Raw genomic sequence first — 14031 nt, 5'->3', positions numbered from 1 at the left:
TGCGGACGACACTACAGTGGTAGGCTTGATTACCAACAACAACGAGACGGCCTACAGGGAGGAGGTGAGGGCCCTCGGAGTGTGGTGTCAGGAAAATAACCTCACACTCAATGTCAACAAAACAAAGGAGATGATCGTGGACTTCAGGAAACAGCAGAGGGAGCACCTCCCTATCCACATCGACAGGATAGTAGTGGAGAGGGTAGTAAGTTTTAAGTTCCTCGGCGTACACATCACGGACTAACTTAATTGGTCCACCCACTCAGACAGCTTTGTGAAGAAGGCGCATCAGCGCCTCTTCTACCTCAGGAGGCTGAAGAAATTTGGCTTTTCACCAAAAGCACTCACAAACTTTTACAGATGCACAATCGAGAGCATCCTGTCGGACTGTATCACCGCCTGGTACGGAAACTGCTCCACCCACAACCGCAAGGCTCTCCAGAGGGTAGTGAGGTCTGCACACCGCATCACCGGGGGCAAACTACCTGCCCTCCAGGACACCTACACCACCCGATGTCACAGGAAGGCCATAAAGATCATCAAGGACAACAACCACCCGAGCCACTGCCTGTTCACCCCGCTATCATCGAGGTCAGTACAGGTGCATCAAAGCACGGACCGATAGACTGAAAAACAGCTTCTATCTCAAGGCTATCAGACTGTTAAACAGCCACCACTAACATTGAGTGGCTGCTGCCAACATACTGACTCAACTCCAGCCACTTTAATAATGGAAATTGATGTAAAAAATGTATCACTAGCCACTTTAAACTATGCCACTTTTATGTTTATATACCCTACATTACTCATCTCATATGTATATACTGTACTCGATACCATCTACTGCATCTTGCCTATGCCGTTCTGTACCATCACTCATTCATATATCTTTATCTACATATTCTTTATCCCTTTACACTTGTGTGTATAAGGTAGCAGTTGTGGAATTGTTAGGTTAGATTACTCGTTGGTTATTACTGCATTGTCGGAACTAGAAGCACAAGCATTTCGCTACACTCGCATTAACATCTGATAACCATGTGTATGTGACAAATACATTTGATTTGATTTTTTACATTTTTATGTAGGCCCTAACAGTTTGTGGGCACCACTTGTCACCGTTATAGTGCAATGAATAATAGTGCACCAATAAGAAGAGAATTGCTTGAGCCAAGAAACACGAGCAGTGGACATTAGACCGTTGGAAATGTGTCCTTTGGTCTGATGAGTCCAAATTACATTAGACCGATGGAAATTTGTCCTTTGGTCTGATAAGTCCAAATTTGGAACCTGGCTAAAAATACTTGAATCAATTATAGAACCCATTGCTTTTAATGTTTGTGAGGTCTGGGGTCCACTCCCCAAACAAGAATTCACAAAATGGGACAAACACCAAATTGAGACTCTGCATACAGAATTCTGTTAAAATATCTCCTGTCTACAACGTAAAACACCAAATAATGCATGCAGAGCAGAATTAGGCCAATACCTGCTCATTATCAAAATCCAGAAAGGAGACGTTTAAATTCTACAACCACCTAAAAGGAAGTGATTCCCAACCTTTCCATACCAAAGCCATCACCTACAGAGAAATGAACCTGGAGAAGAGTCCCCTAATCAAGCTGGTCCACAAACACAAAACAGACCCCACAGGACAGGACAGCAACACAATTAGACCCAACCAAATCATGACAAAACAAAAGATAATTATAATGCACATTGGAACAAATTAACAAAAAACTAGCAAACTAGAATTATATTTGGCCCTAGATAGAGACTACACAGTGGCAGAATACCTGACCACTCTGACTGACCAAAAATGAACGAAAGCTTTGACTAGGTACAGACTCAATGAGCATAGCCTTGTTATTGAGAGAGGCTGCCATAGGCAGACCTGGTTCTCAAGGGAAGACAGTCTATGTGCACACTGCCTACAAAATGAGGTGGAAATTGAGCTGCACTTCCTAACCTCCTGCCAAATGTATGACCATATGAGAGACACATATTTCCCTCAGATTACACAGATCCACAAAGAATTTGAAAACGAGTCAAGTTTTGATAAACTCTCATGCGAGAGAGAGTGAGAGAGGGAGAAGGACATCAGCAGGATGGCACCAGGGTGGCAGGTTCGCACACTGTTGGTGGGGAGCAACACACACACTGGCTGAAAATAACACTTGTCTCACACCTGGAGGGTGTGAAACCACACATCCCACCCAAAGGGAGAGATAGATAATAAATCACTCCAAATTGTACCATGCCCCCTATATAGTGCACTACGTCAGACCAGAGCTCTAACGACCCTGTTCAAAAGTAGTGATCTATATAGGGGATATCGCACCACGTCATTCCTGCAGTCTTCCATCCATCACTATTGACTGCAGATCACTATTGGGATCCTCTAAGGAATCTTAGTAGCCTGCCTCTCCATACTCAGGTCTTCTCTGCTTCAGTCACTCCTGCATTAGCTGGGTCTCCAGGACCCACATTAAGAGAGATATTTGCTAGTTAATAGTTACCAGTATGGCTTAACGGTATGCTCTTCAACCATGCAACTTTTGTTATCACAGCTAAAGCAGAACCAGTCTGGCACCTTGGGTTAGTTTTAATTCTGTATGTTGGTCTGTCTTTTGTAGCTCTATGTGGGTTAGTTTAAGTGCTGTCTGTCTGTGTTGTAGGGCTGGGGTAGTTGTAGTGCTGTCTGTGTGGAGAGGTTGTTCGAGTGGGGCTCAGGTTAGCACGGCCCAGATGAAGCCGTGACCCTGTAGATCCTCCTCTTGCTTCACCCATAAATCACCACAACATCTCCCAGACCTGACACTTGTCAAGGGCTGGGTGCTCTCTCTCCTCCCTCACTCTTTCTCTCTTTCCCTCCTTGTCTGTCTGTCTGTCTGTCTGTACGTCTGTCTCTCTCTCTCAACTTCATTCGCTCAATCCATGGTACTCTCTCTCTCTCCTGTCTGTGTCGGTAAAGGCATGTTGTGTGTGAAGGATAGAAGTGGAGCGTGCCTCATCTAAATCCCCATTGATTAGGAGCAGTAATTAAAGAGTCCCGGGCCATGCCTGGTCTGGCAACTCAATAAACCCATCTGTCCTCTTTCTTTCTCTCTTTCTCTCTCTCTTTCTTTCTTTCTCTCTTTCTACCCATATATTTTTTGGTCCCTAGGCCTCATGTAACCTTTCTATTTCTCCCTCCTTCCTTCCTTCCTTCCCTCTCTCTCATTCTCTTCTGTATCTGTGTAGGAGCTCTGTGAGGACCCTCACCTGTTTGTGGATGGGATCAGTGCGCACGACCTGCACCAGGGCCAGCTGGGAAACTGCTGGTTTGTGGCGGCGTGCTCCAGCCTGGCCTCCAGAGAGTCCCTATGGTCCAAAGTAAGTGTGGGGGTGGAGGGCTGTGTGTGTATGTGCGTGTGTGCCATGACTGTACCCACGTACGAGTGTACCCATTAGGCCAGATTACCTGGTGAAGAATGGGTAAACAGGGGAAAACACATCTTACCTGAGGCATCATTAGGCCACATCAACACCTCTCTAGAACACTCTCAGCAGAGTTGGAGTACTCTACCAAGCTTATAACGCCGTCTCTGACTGGGGTTTAGGTAGAGTATCATAGTAGACTTTGCTGGTCTACTCGGTTGTGTTAAAATAATGAATGTGCGGGTATCTAGCATTCTTTCATGACATCTTTTTTTTAATATCCTACACCTTCTGGATGTGTGTACCATAATACAGTTCTAAAGCCCTATTGGCACAGGACTAGTACTATACATCGGTTCTGTAATTATTACCCCAGCATGTCCGTTTTTCCAGTGAAAGATTCGGACAAAATTTGTTTTACCAAACTGCCCCGTTATAATTTTTTTGTCATTCAAAATACACTGCTCAAAAAAATAAAGGGAACACTAAAATAACACATCCTAGATCTGAATGAATGAAATATTCTTATTAAATACTTTTTTCTTTACATAGTTGAATGTGTTGTCAACAAAATCACACAAAAATTATCAATGGAAATCAAATTTATCAACCCATGGAGGTCTGGATTTGGAGTCACACTCAAAATTAAAGTGTAAAACCACACTACAGGCTGATCCAACTTTGATGTAATGTCCTTAAAACAAGTCAAAATGAGGCTCAGTAGTGTGTGTGGCCTCCACGTGCCTGTATGACCTCCCTACACCGCCTGGGCATGCTCCTGGACAGTCTGTGGTGCAACGTGGTGTTGGTAAAGGGAGCAAGACATGATGTCCAAGATGTGCTCAATTGGATTCAGGTCTGGGGAATGGGCGGGCCTGTCTATAGCATCAATGCCTTCCTCTTGCAGGAACTGCTGACACCCTCCAGCCACATGAGGTCTAGCATTGTCTTGCATTAGGAGGAACCCAGGGCCAACCGCACCAGCATATGGTCTCACAAGGGGCCTGAGGCTCTCATCTCGGTACCTAATGGAAGTCAGGCTACCTCTGGCGAGTACATGGAGGGCTGTGCTGCCCCCCAAAGAAATGCCACCCCACACCATGACTGACCCACTGCCAAACCGGTCATGCTGGAGGATGTTGCAGGCAGCGAACGTTCTCCACAGCGTCTCCAGACTCTGTCACATCTGTCACTTGCTCAGTGTGAACCTGCTTTCATCTGTGAAGAGCACAGGGCGCCAGTGGCGAATTTGCCAATTTTGGTGTTCTCTGGCAAATGAAAAACGTCCTGCATATTGTTGGGCTGTAGCACAACCCCCACCTGTGGACGTCGGGCCCTCATACCACCCTCATGAAGTCTGTTTCTGACCGTTTGAGCAGACATGCACATTTGACCTGCTGGAGGTCATTTTTCAGGGCTCTGGCAGTGCTCCTCCTGCTCCTTCTTGCACAAAGGCGGAGGCAGCGGGCCTGCTGCTGGGTTGTTGCCCTCCTACGGGCTCCTCCACGTCTCCTGATGAACTGGCCTGTCTCCTGGTAGCGCCTCCATGCTCTGGACACTACGCTGACAGACACAGCAAACCTTCTTGCCACAGCTCACATTGATGTGCCATCCTGGATGAGCTGCACTACCTGAGCCACTTGTGTGGGTTGTAGACTCCGTCTCATGCTACCACTAGAGTGAAAGCACCGCCAGCATTCAAAAGGGACCAAAACATCAGCCAGGAAGCATAGGAACTGAGAAGTGGTCTGTGCTTACCTGCAGAACCACTCCTTTATTGGGGGTGTCTTGCTAATTGCCTATAATTTCCACCTGTTGTCTATTCCATTTGCACAACAGCATGTGAAATTTATTGTCAATCAGTGTTGCTTCCTAAGTGGACAGTTTGATTTCACAGAAGTGTGATTGACTTGGAGTTACATTGTGTTGTTTAAGTGTTCCCTTTATTTTTTTGAGCAGTGTATATGTAAGGCGTGAAGATATTTCAACTTAGTATTGGCCATATGGTCTATAGTTCAGAGAATGTCAAAATAATAATGCTTATCAATAAGAACCATGGACTGTAGCCTTTGAAGACATTTAATCAACTGACATATTTGGCAATAAAAAATTACTGACATGAAAGATTCGGTTGGGACAAAAATTATGGATGTAGTGATTTGTGCTCGTGGACATAATTACATTACCTGAGCTCCCCTTGTAAAACGTATCCTGTCCAAATAGGGCTTACGCTTTGTTATAAGACATTATGAAGGCTTTTACGTGTTAATAACAACTTAAGCCCTTAGCCCTATTCGGATGGGATTTTTACTGTGGGAGTTCAGGTAATTTAATTATGTGCACGAGCACCAATCACTGCATCCGTAATTTTAGTCCCGTCTGAATCTGCAATTCCGCCACATTTAAGGTCCCCAAGAACACAGTGCCCTCCCTCCATTCTTAAATGGAAGAGGTTTGGAACCACCAAGACTCTTTCTAGAGCTGACGGCCCGGCAAAACTGAGCAATCGGGGAAAAGGGCTTTGTCAGGGAGGTGACCAAGAACACGATGGTCACTCTGACAGAGCTCCATAGTTCCTCTGTGGAGATTGGAGAACCTTCCAGAAGGACAACCATCTCTGCAGCCCCCCACCAATCAGGCCTTTATGGTAGAGTGGCCTCAGTAAAAGGCACATGACAGCCCTCTTGGAGTTTGCCAAAAGGCACCTAAAGGACTCTCAGACCATCAGAAACAAGATTCTCTGGTCTGATGAATCCAAGATTGAACTATTTGGCCTGAATGCCAAGCATCACATCTGGAGGAAATCTGGCACCATCCCTACAGTGAAGTATGGTGGTGGCAGCATCATGCTGTGGGGATTTTTAGCGACAGAGACTGAGAAACTAGTCAGGATCGAGGGAAAGATGAACGGAGCAAAGTACAGAGAGATCCTTAATGAAAACCTGCTCCAGATCTCTCAGAACCTCAGACTGGGGCGAAGGTTCGTCTTCCAACAGGACAACGATCCCAAGCACACAGCCAAGACAATGCAGGAGTGGCTTCGGGACAAGTCTCTGAATGTCCTTGATTGGCCCAGCCAGAGCCCGTACTTGAACCCGATCGAACATCTCTGGAGAGACCTGAAAATAGCTGTTCAGGGACGCTCCCCATCCATCCTGACAGAGCTTGAGAGGATTTTCAAAGAAGAATTGGAGAAACTTCCCAAATACAGGTGTGCCAAGCTTGTAACGTCATACCCAAGAAGACTTGAGGCTGTAATCACTGCCAAAGGTACTTCAACAAAGTACTGAGTAAAGTGTCTGAATACTTATGTAAATGTAATATTTCAGTTTTTTATTTCTAAAAACCTGCTTTTGCTTTGTCATTAAGGGGTATAGATTGATGAGGGGGGAAAAAACATTTAATATATTTTAGGATAAGCCTGTAACGTAACAAAATGTGGGAAAAATTAAGGTGTCTGAATATTTTCCGAATGCACTGTATCTGTTTATCTGGGATAGCTTTGCTGTCCTCCCAAGCCAAACCCATCTGGACTAAATGAGCTGCCCAATCGGTATGGCAGTTTGGTTGGTATTTTCTGACCATCAGTTGTATCGACTAGCCTGGTGCTAGGACTCTGGCGGCTGGGTGGCAACTGATTTGGTCACAGATGTAGGCCTACTATGACGTGTTATGGCAGGTCTTCAGTATAAGGTAAATGATTGGTTAACTAGCATTAGCCAGCGTTAGCCATGACACCATTATTTCTTACCCTGTAGGGACACAGATGGATCAATAGGCTATTTATTTTACAGCCTAGCCAATCCACCCAGCAGATATTGGGAGTGAATATTGGAAATGAAAAGAGTGTTTGTGTGTTTGCGCATGTGCGTTTGTGACTTTGTAAAATGGCCCTCTTAAGCTTTAAGGGGGAAAATGGCAGAGAGAGGTGGGCTGGACAGAGTCAGATCAATATGCACAGTTCCAGTCAAAAGTTTGGACACACCTACTCATTCAAGGGTTTTTCTTTATTTTTAATATTTTCTACATTGTAGAATAATAGTGAAGACATCAAAACTATGAAATAACACACATGGAATCATGTAGTAACCAAAAAAGTTAAACGATTCTTCAAAGTTGCCTTGATGACAGCTATGCAAACTCTTGGCATTCTCTCAACCAGCTTCAACTGGAATGTTTTTCCAACAGTCTTGAAGGAGTTCCCACATATGCTGAGCACTTGTTGGCTACTTTTCATTCACTCTGCAGTCCAACTCATCCCAAACCATCTCAATTGGTTTGAGGTCAGGTGATTGTGGAGGCCAGGTCATCTGATGCAATACTCCATCACTCTCTTTCTTGGTCAAATAGCCCTTACACAGCCTGGAGGTGTGTTGAGTCATTGTCCTGTTGAAAAACAAATGATAGACCCAGTAAGGGCAAACCAAATGACATATTGACTGACCTTCATGTCTTAAAGTAATGGTGGACTGTCATTTCTCTTTGCATATTTGAGATGTTCTTGCCATAATATGTACGTAGTCTTTTACCAAATAGGGCAATCTGCTGTTTACCACCACTACCTTTGCATTGGCTCAAACACATTAAGAAGGAAAGAAATTCAACAAATTAACTTTTAACAAGGCACACTTGTTAATTTAAATTAATTCCAGGTGTCTACCATGAATGTGGAATGAATGTGGAGAGAATGCAAAGAGTGTGCAAAGCTGTCATCAAGGCAAAGTGTGGCTACTTTGAAGAATCTCAAATATTAAATAATTTTGATTAACACTTTTTGGGGTTCTACATGATTCCATATGTGTCATTTCATAGTTTTGATGTCTTTGTTATTATTCTACAATGTAGAAAATAGTACAAATAAAGAAAATCCTTGGAATGAGTAGGTGTGTCCAAACGTTTGGCTGGTATTGTACAGTTGAAGTCGGTAGTTTACATACACCTTAGCCAAATACATTTAAACTCAGTTTTTCACCATTCCTGACATTTAATCCAAGTAAACATTCCCTGTCTTAGGTCAGTTAGGATCACCATTTTATTTTAAGAATGTGAAATGTCAGAATAATAGTAGAGAGAATGATTTATTTAAGCTTTTATTTATTTCATCACATTTCCAGTGGGACAGAAGTTTACATACACTCAATTAGTATTTGGTAGCATTGCCTTTAAATTGTTTAACTTGGGTCAAACGTTTCGGGTAGCCTTCCACAAGCTTCCCACAAGAAGTTGGGTGGATTTTGTCCCCTTCCCCCTGACAGAGCGGGTGTAACTAAGTCAGGTTTGTAGGCCTCCTTGCTCGCACATGCTTTTTCAGTTCTTCCCTCAAATTTTCTATCGGGTTGAGATCAGGGCTTTGTGGTGGCCAATCCAATACCTTGACTTTGTTGTCCTTAAGACATCCTTAGCCACAACTTTGGAAGTATGCTTGGTATCATTGTCCATTTGGAAGACCCATTTGTGACCAAGTTTTAACTTCCTGACTGATGTAATGAGATGTTGCTTCAATATATCCACATAGTTTTCCTTCCACATGAAGCCATCTATTTTGTGAAGTGCACCAGTCCCTCCTGCAGCAAAGCACCCTCACAACAGGATGCTGCCACCCCCGTGCTTCACGTTTGGGATAGTGTTCTTCGGCTTGCAAGCCTCCCCCATTTTCCTCCAAACATAACGATGGTCATTATGACCAAACAGTTCATTAGACTAGAGGACATTTCTCCAAAAAGTACGATCTTTGTCTCCATGCGCAGTTGCAAACCATAGTCTGGCTTTTTTATGGCAGTTTTGGGGCAGTGGCTTCTTCCTTGCTGAGCGGCCTTTCAGGTTATGTCGATATAGGACTCGTTTTACTGTAGATATAGCTACTTTTGTAGCTGTTTCCTCCAGCGTCTACACAAGGTCCTTTGCTGTTGTTCTGGGATTGATTTGCACTTTTCGCACCAAAGTACGTTCATCTCTAGGAGACAGAACACGTCTCCTTCCTGAGGGGTATGACAGCTGCGTGGTCCCATGGTGTTTATGCTTGCGTACTATTGTTTGTACAGATAAACGTGGTACCTTTTTTTTCTGAGGTCTTGGTTATTTTCTTTTGATTTATAAGTGAAATAATCCATCTGTAAACAATTGTTGTAAAAAGTATTTGTGTCATGCACAAAGTAGATGTCCTAACAGACTTGACAAAAATATAGTTTGTTAACAAGAAATTTGTTGAGTGGTTGAAAAACACGTTTTAATGACTCCAACCTAAGTGTATGTAAACTTCCGACTTCAACTGTACATTATTATTTTGACCTTCTCCTTGGCCATTAGGCCAATATTAGGCATTTTAAATATATTCACGCCTAGAAGAGCCTCCATGCGTCCTATGGGAGACCTAGTCTGTAGGTCGGATTCCCAGACAATATTTGTAAGCGTGTTGCATCCAGAAGAACTTTGATTTGTGGATCACAGACCTTGATTCCATATGTTGATTTCGTGTGTTTGTGTTTGTGTTTGTGTGTGTGTGTGTGTGTGTGTGTGTGTGTGTGTGTGTGTGTGTGTGTGTGTGTGTGTGTGTGTGTGTGTGTGTGTGTGTGTGTGTGTGTGTGAGAACCATGACAGTCTGAATGTGATGGAAGCAGTGCATTGATGGTTTAGTGACACCTGGCACGGTGCAGCGATGCATACAACAACTAAGAGGTAGATCCCCCAGGATCCTGGTATGTGCACAGGCCTAGCTAATTAGTGTTGGTGCGGTGTGTGTGTGTGTGAGAGGCAACTGTAAGTATGAGAGGGAAAAAGTGTGACTGTGAGCTGATATTATTGAATAAGGAAGAGAAGGACAGTGGAGACGCGATCAGATTGATAATTACACACTTAAGACTGCAGGCCATTCGCTTAATTGAGACTCAAGAGACTGTCACTGTACTCTGCTGCTACTGCATTTCAGTTCCACATTGTCATTACTAACAAAAGGAATGGAGATGAGATTAATTTTGGAGAAAAGTAGTCAACTGCAAAGAGTGAGACATTCGATCTAACTGGTGGGTAGTGATTTCAGGCATTAATTTGTGCCTCTGTGATGAGTGGGTGGATGAGTGGGTGTGGGTGCCGCCCATCTCTCTCCTCTCTCTCTCTTTCTTTCTGTCTCTCTCCTACATATTCTCTCTCTCCCTTCCCCTCCATATCTTGCTCTCCACTACCCGTCTATATCTCTGTAATGGCTTTCTCCCCCCCCCCCCCCCCCCCCCATGCTCGTTTGTCATCCGGGCCGGGGCCAGACGGAGATGGATGAGGTAATAGGAAGCCAGTCTGGGTCTTGTTCATTAGGGCACACCAGAGCACCAAAGAAATTGCACCAGAAAACCAAAACCAAAGCGTTTCTTCTTGGACGAGTTTTGGCTGTTTTCTGTCTGTTTCCTTCCATTTGTTGTATAATTAATAGGACCCTGTTGTCCGCTAGGGTATTATGTTTGTGATGCCACACTACAGTACAGCATCCCTCTCTGCTGCCTGCCACCTCAGGTGGGAGGAGAACGACTCCACACACAGCCGGAACCCCCTCAAGGTCAGGTCACCTGTGACGAGCCTGCTCTTTTGTCAGACGGCAGTAGAGAAAATGAAATTCGATAGTACACACATGCAAACAGACAGTCATGCACACATACACACATACACACATACACACAATCACAGCACACACACACAATTTGTAATAGAAAAACATCAGAGCTGACGTTGTATTGCTAGTCTGTCAGAAATGCCACGGAGAGAATTGTTTTGTCTTTTGTTAAGATTTATTCAGATCAGTAATCCATTTCAACAGCACATAAATGACCTACAAGTAGCCATTCTCTAATTAGCTGCTTTAGTCATTTTATGGTATCAAACAAACATTACAAGTAATGAATAATCACATCTCTAGACTCGACTGACTCTACAGTATGGCTCTAAACGCTGTATCCTTCATAGTAATTTCAACATCAGACATCAAAATGCTCTGTTGTTTTGATCAGATACAAGTACCTGAATCCCTACGGAAAACCTACCTAAAGTAGACAGTAGAAAAGGACATATTGCAATGCAAAACAAGGTGCTGTTATGTTTTGATGCCGGTCGTACCATGTTAAAACGGAAGACAGGAAAAAAAAGAGATGGATGAGAGTTGAAGGAAGGAAGCAATTGAGACAAGGGAGTGGTGGTGTTGAGGTGTTATCCTTCTTCCACCCCAGAGGGCGTGAAGGGTTGTGGTCCCTCTGGTCACTCGGTTTATGTGTCCTTTCCCCTGTGGTTGCAAGTACCAACTACTGCAGGCCACATTAAATCGGCCATTTGTCTCACAGGCCGCCAAATTGTGACCCCTGCCCTAACCCGAGCTTTACTTTCTAATTAAGGAGAAATATTATACTGTATTTAGAAAATGACAGTGTGAAGTTTGAAAGGAAAAACTAAATTGTGCTCCGACAAGGAAGGATGGTAACGGAAAAACATGATGAAAGACAAAAAAAAGGAAAGCACTTGCTCATAATGCCAGATGACTAAAGAAAACATTTCCAAAATGGCTGCCTTGTACCTTGCCTTCCCGCCGCCATTTCCTCCTGCAGTCTTCACTTCTGGCCCACCTGGAAACTGATGGAACATTCAAAGACGTCGGGACCAACACCCTCCTCAAACGCCAGCAGGAAGTACATTGTCTTCCTCACCTTTTCTAAATCAGCGATCCGCTCACCAAACTCCTGGCCGTCGGCCTCGTAGTGGTTGCACAGGCGTGTCGTCGCCATAGCCCTCGCCTCGCCAGAACACCCCCGCTGGGTCCAGTAGCTGGCGGTTCATCAAATCAAATTTATTTATATAGCCCTTCGTACATCAGCTGATATCTCAAAGTGCTGTACAGAAACCCAGCCTAAAACCCCAAACAGCAAGCAATGCAGGTGTAGAAGCACGGTGGCTAGGAAAAACTCCCTAGAAAGGCCAAAACCTAGGAAGAAACCTAGAGAGGAACCAGGCTATGTGGGGTGGCCAGTCCTCTTCTGGCTGTGCCGGGTGGAGATTATAACAGAACATGGCCAAGATGTTCAAATGTTCATAAATGACCAGCATGGTCGAGTAATAATAAGGCAGAACAGTTGAAACTGGAGCAGCAGCACGGTCAGGTGGACTGGGGACTGCAAGGAGTCATCATGTCAGGTAGTCCTGGGGCATGGTCCTAGGGCTCAGGTCCTCAGAGAGAGAGAAAGAAAGAGAGAATTAGAGAGAGCATATGTGGGGTGGCCAGTCCTCTTCTGGCTGTGCCATCAAGTGGGTGAGGTCAGGCGTCCAGAGCTGCGAGGTGGCAATCACAGTGAGGCGGCCCGGACGTGCCAGCCACACGCCCCAGGGGTGAAATGCAAAGCATGCAGGGAGAAGTCTAGGTGGTAAACGGCCTTGTGGGGTCGGAGGAGACGCTCACCGTCCTGCCGCTTTCCGCCGCGCTGCTGCAGAGACTGGACCCTCTGGCGCATCACCTCGGTCAGATCGAGGTTGGGCTGGAAGGGCAGCTCCAGTGTGGTTTGGTGTCAAGACTTCTACCGAAGGTAACTCCTCTCCCTGTTCGGGCGGCACTCGGCGTCGCCGGTTTACTAGCCACTATCGATCTATTTTTATTTTTCTGGTTGTTTTGTCTGTGTTCCTTTTCACACCTGGTTTCAATTGCTTTGATTTCTGTGGGTATATAGGGCACCTGTTGCCTGCCGTAATTCGTGCAGGATTAAGCTTGTGAGTATTAGCGTTCAGTATTCTATGCGGTTTATTGTTTTCGCATTGACGTATTTGTAGGTAGTCTCGGAACTGTGGTTGTTCCTCCGTGTACTGACACAAGTTTGCATTCCTTCGAGCTCGTTGTTTGGACATTCATCTGGGCCAATTTTGTATTGGTGGACTATGTGTACAGATCTCTACATTAAACACGCTTCTCAAAAAAATCCCTGCTCTCCTGCGCCTGACTCCCTACACCTCTCACCGAGACGCACTTTATCACATTTGGGAAGCCATGTTGGTTTGTGTTCAAGAGGTCGAGCTTCAAGAGGTTGATGGTTCGAAAAGTGGGTGAAGGCTCGATCATGCTTTTGCTGGCTGAGTCCTCTCACTCGCTCAGGAATCCCCTCTATCTCTCACTCTCTCTTTGTCACGTTCTCAGCATCTTTGTCTCTCTCTTTCTCTCTCTCTCTTCTTTTCTTCCTCTCTCGCCGGTCAGTTAATGTGTCAGTTAGTGTGTCAGTTAGTCATTTAGTGTGTCAGTTAACCAGTTAGTGTGTCAGTTGGTGTGTCAACTAGTCAGTTAGTGTGTGGAAGACTCTCGCGCATGGCTTTAATACCCTTAGACGGGTGGTGGGTCTTGCTGTCTTGGTGTTCTTATTTGGCAAGATGAGCATTAGACACTAGGCAACTGGAGCTAATGACATCTGCGGAGGAGAATTAGAGATTTCCCTTGTGGAAACCAGGGACAGTTGTGTGGTTGTCACATATTTATCTCACATTTGTGCCATCGTTGTGCTTGCCTAGTGGAGGCCTGCCTCTCTCACTACATACTGTATTCTGCTAAGTATGACCGAAATCTGCGATATTTGGTGTGTCTGCCAAGTGACCCGTGGAGGGCTG

At 44.8% G+C, this 14031-nt stretch overlaps 1 protein-coding gene across 2 annotated transcripts in view; it reads left to right on the top strand.

The window, feature by feature from the left end:
* LOC109873123 (calpain-5) overlaps nt 1-14031 on the top strand; it is a 76869-nt gene that overhangs the window by 35518 nt on the left and 27320 nt on the right. For both annotated transcript variants that reach the window (XM_020464670.2, XM_031808361.1), the window contains one exon: nt 3244-3375. In XM_020464670.2, coding sequence (XP_020320259.2) covers nt 3244-3375 — 132 coding nt within the window. The remainder of the gene's footprint in view (nt 1-3243; nt 3376-14031) is intronic.

The sequence above is a fragment of the Oncorhynchus kisutch genome, linkage group LG28 (assembly GCF_002021735.2).
Source record: "Oncorhynchus kisutch isolate 150728-3 linkage group LG28, Okis_V2, whole genome shotgun sequence".
Lineage (NCBI taxonomy): Eukaryota > Metazoa > Chordata > Actinopteri > Salmoniformes > Salmonidae > Oncorhynchus > Oncorhynchus kisutch.
The sequence above is the reverse complement of the archived record's forward strand: the minus strand, read 5'-3'. Positions and strand labels throughout refer to the sequence as shown.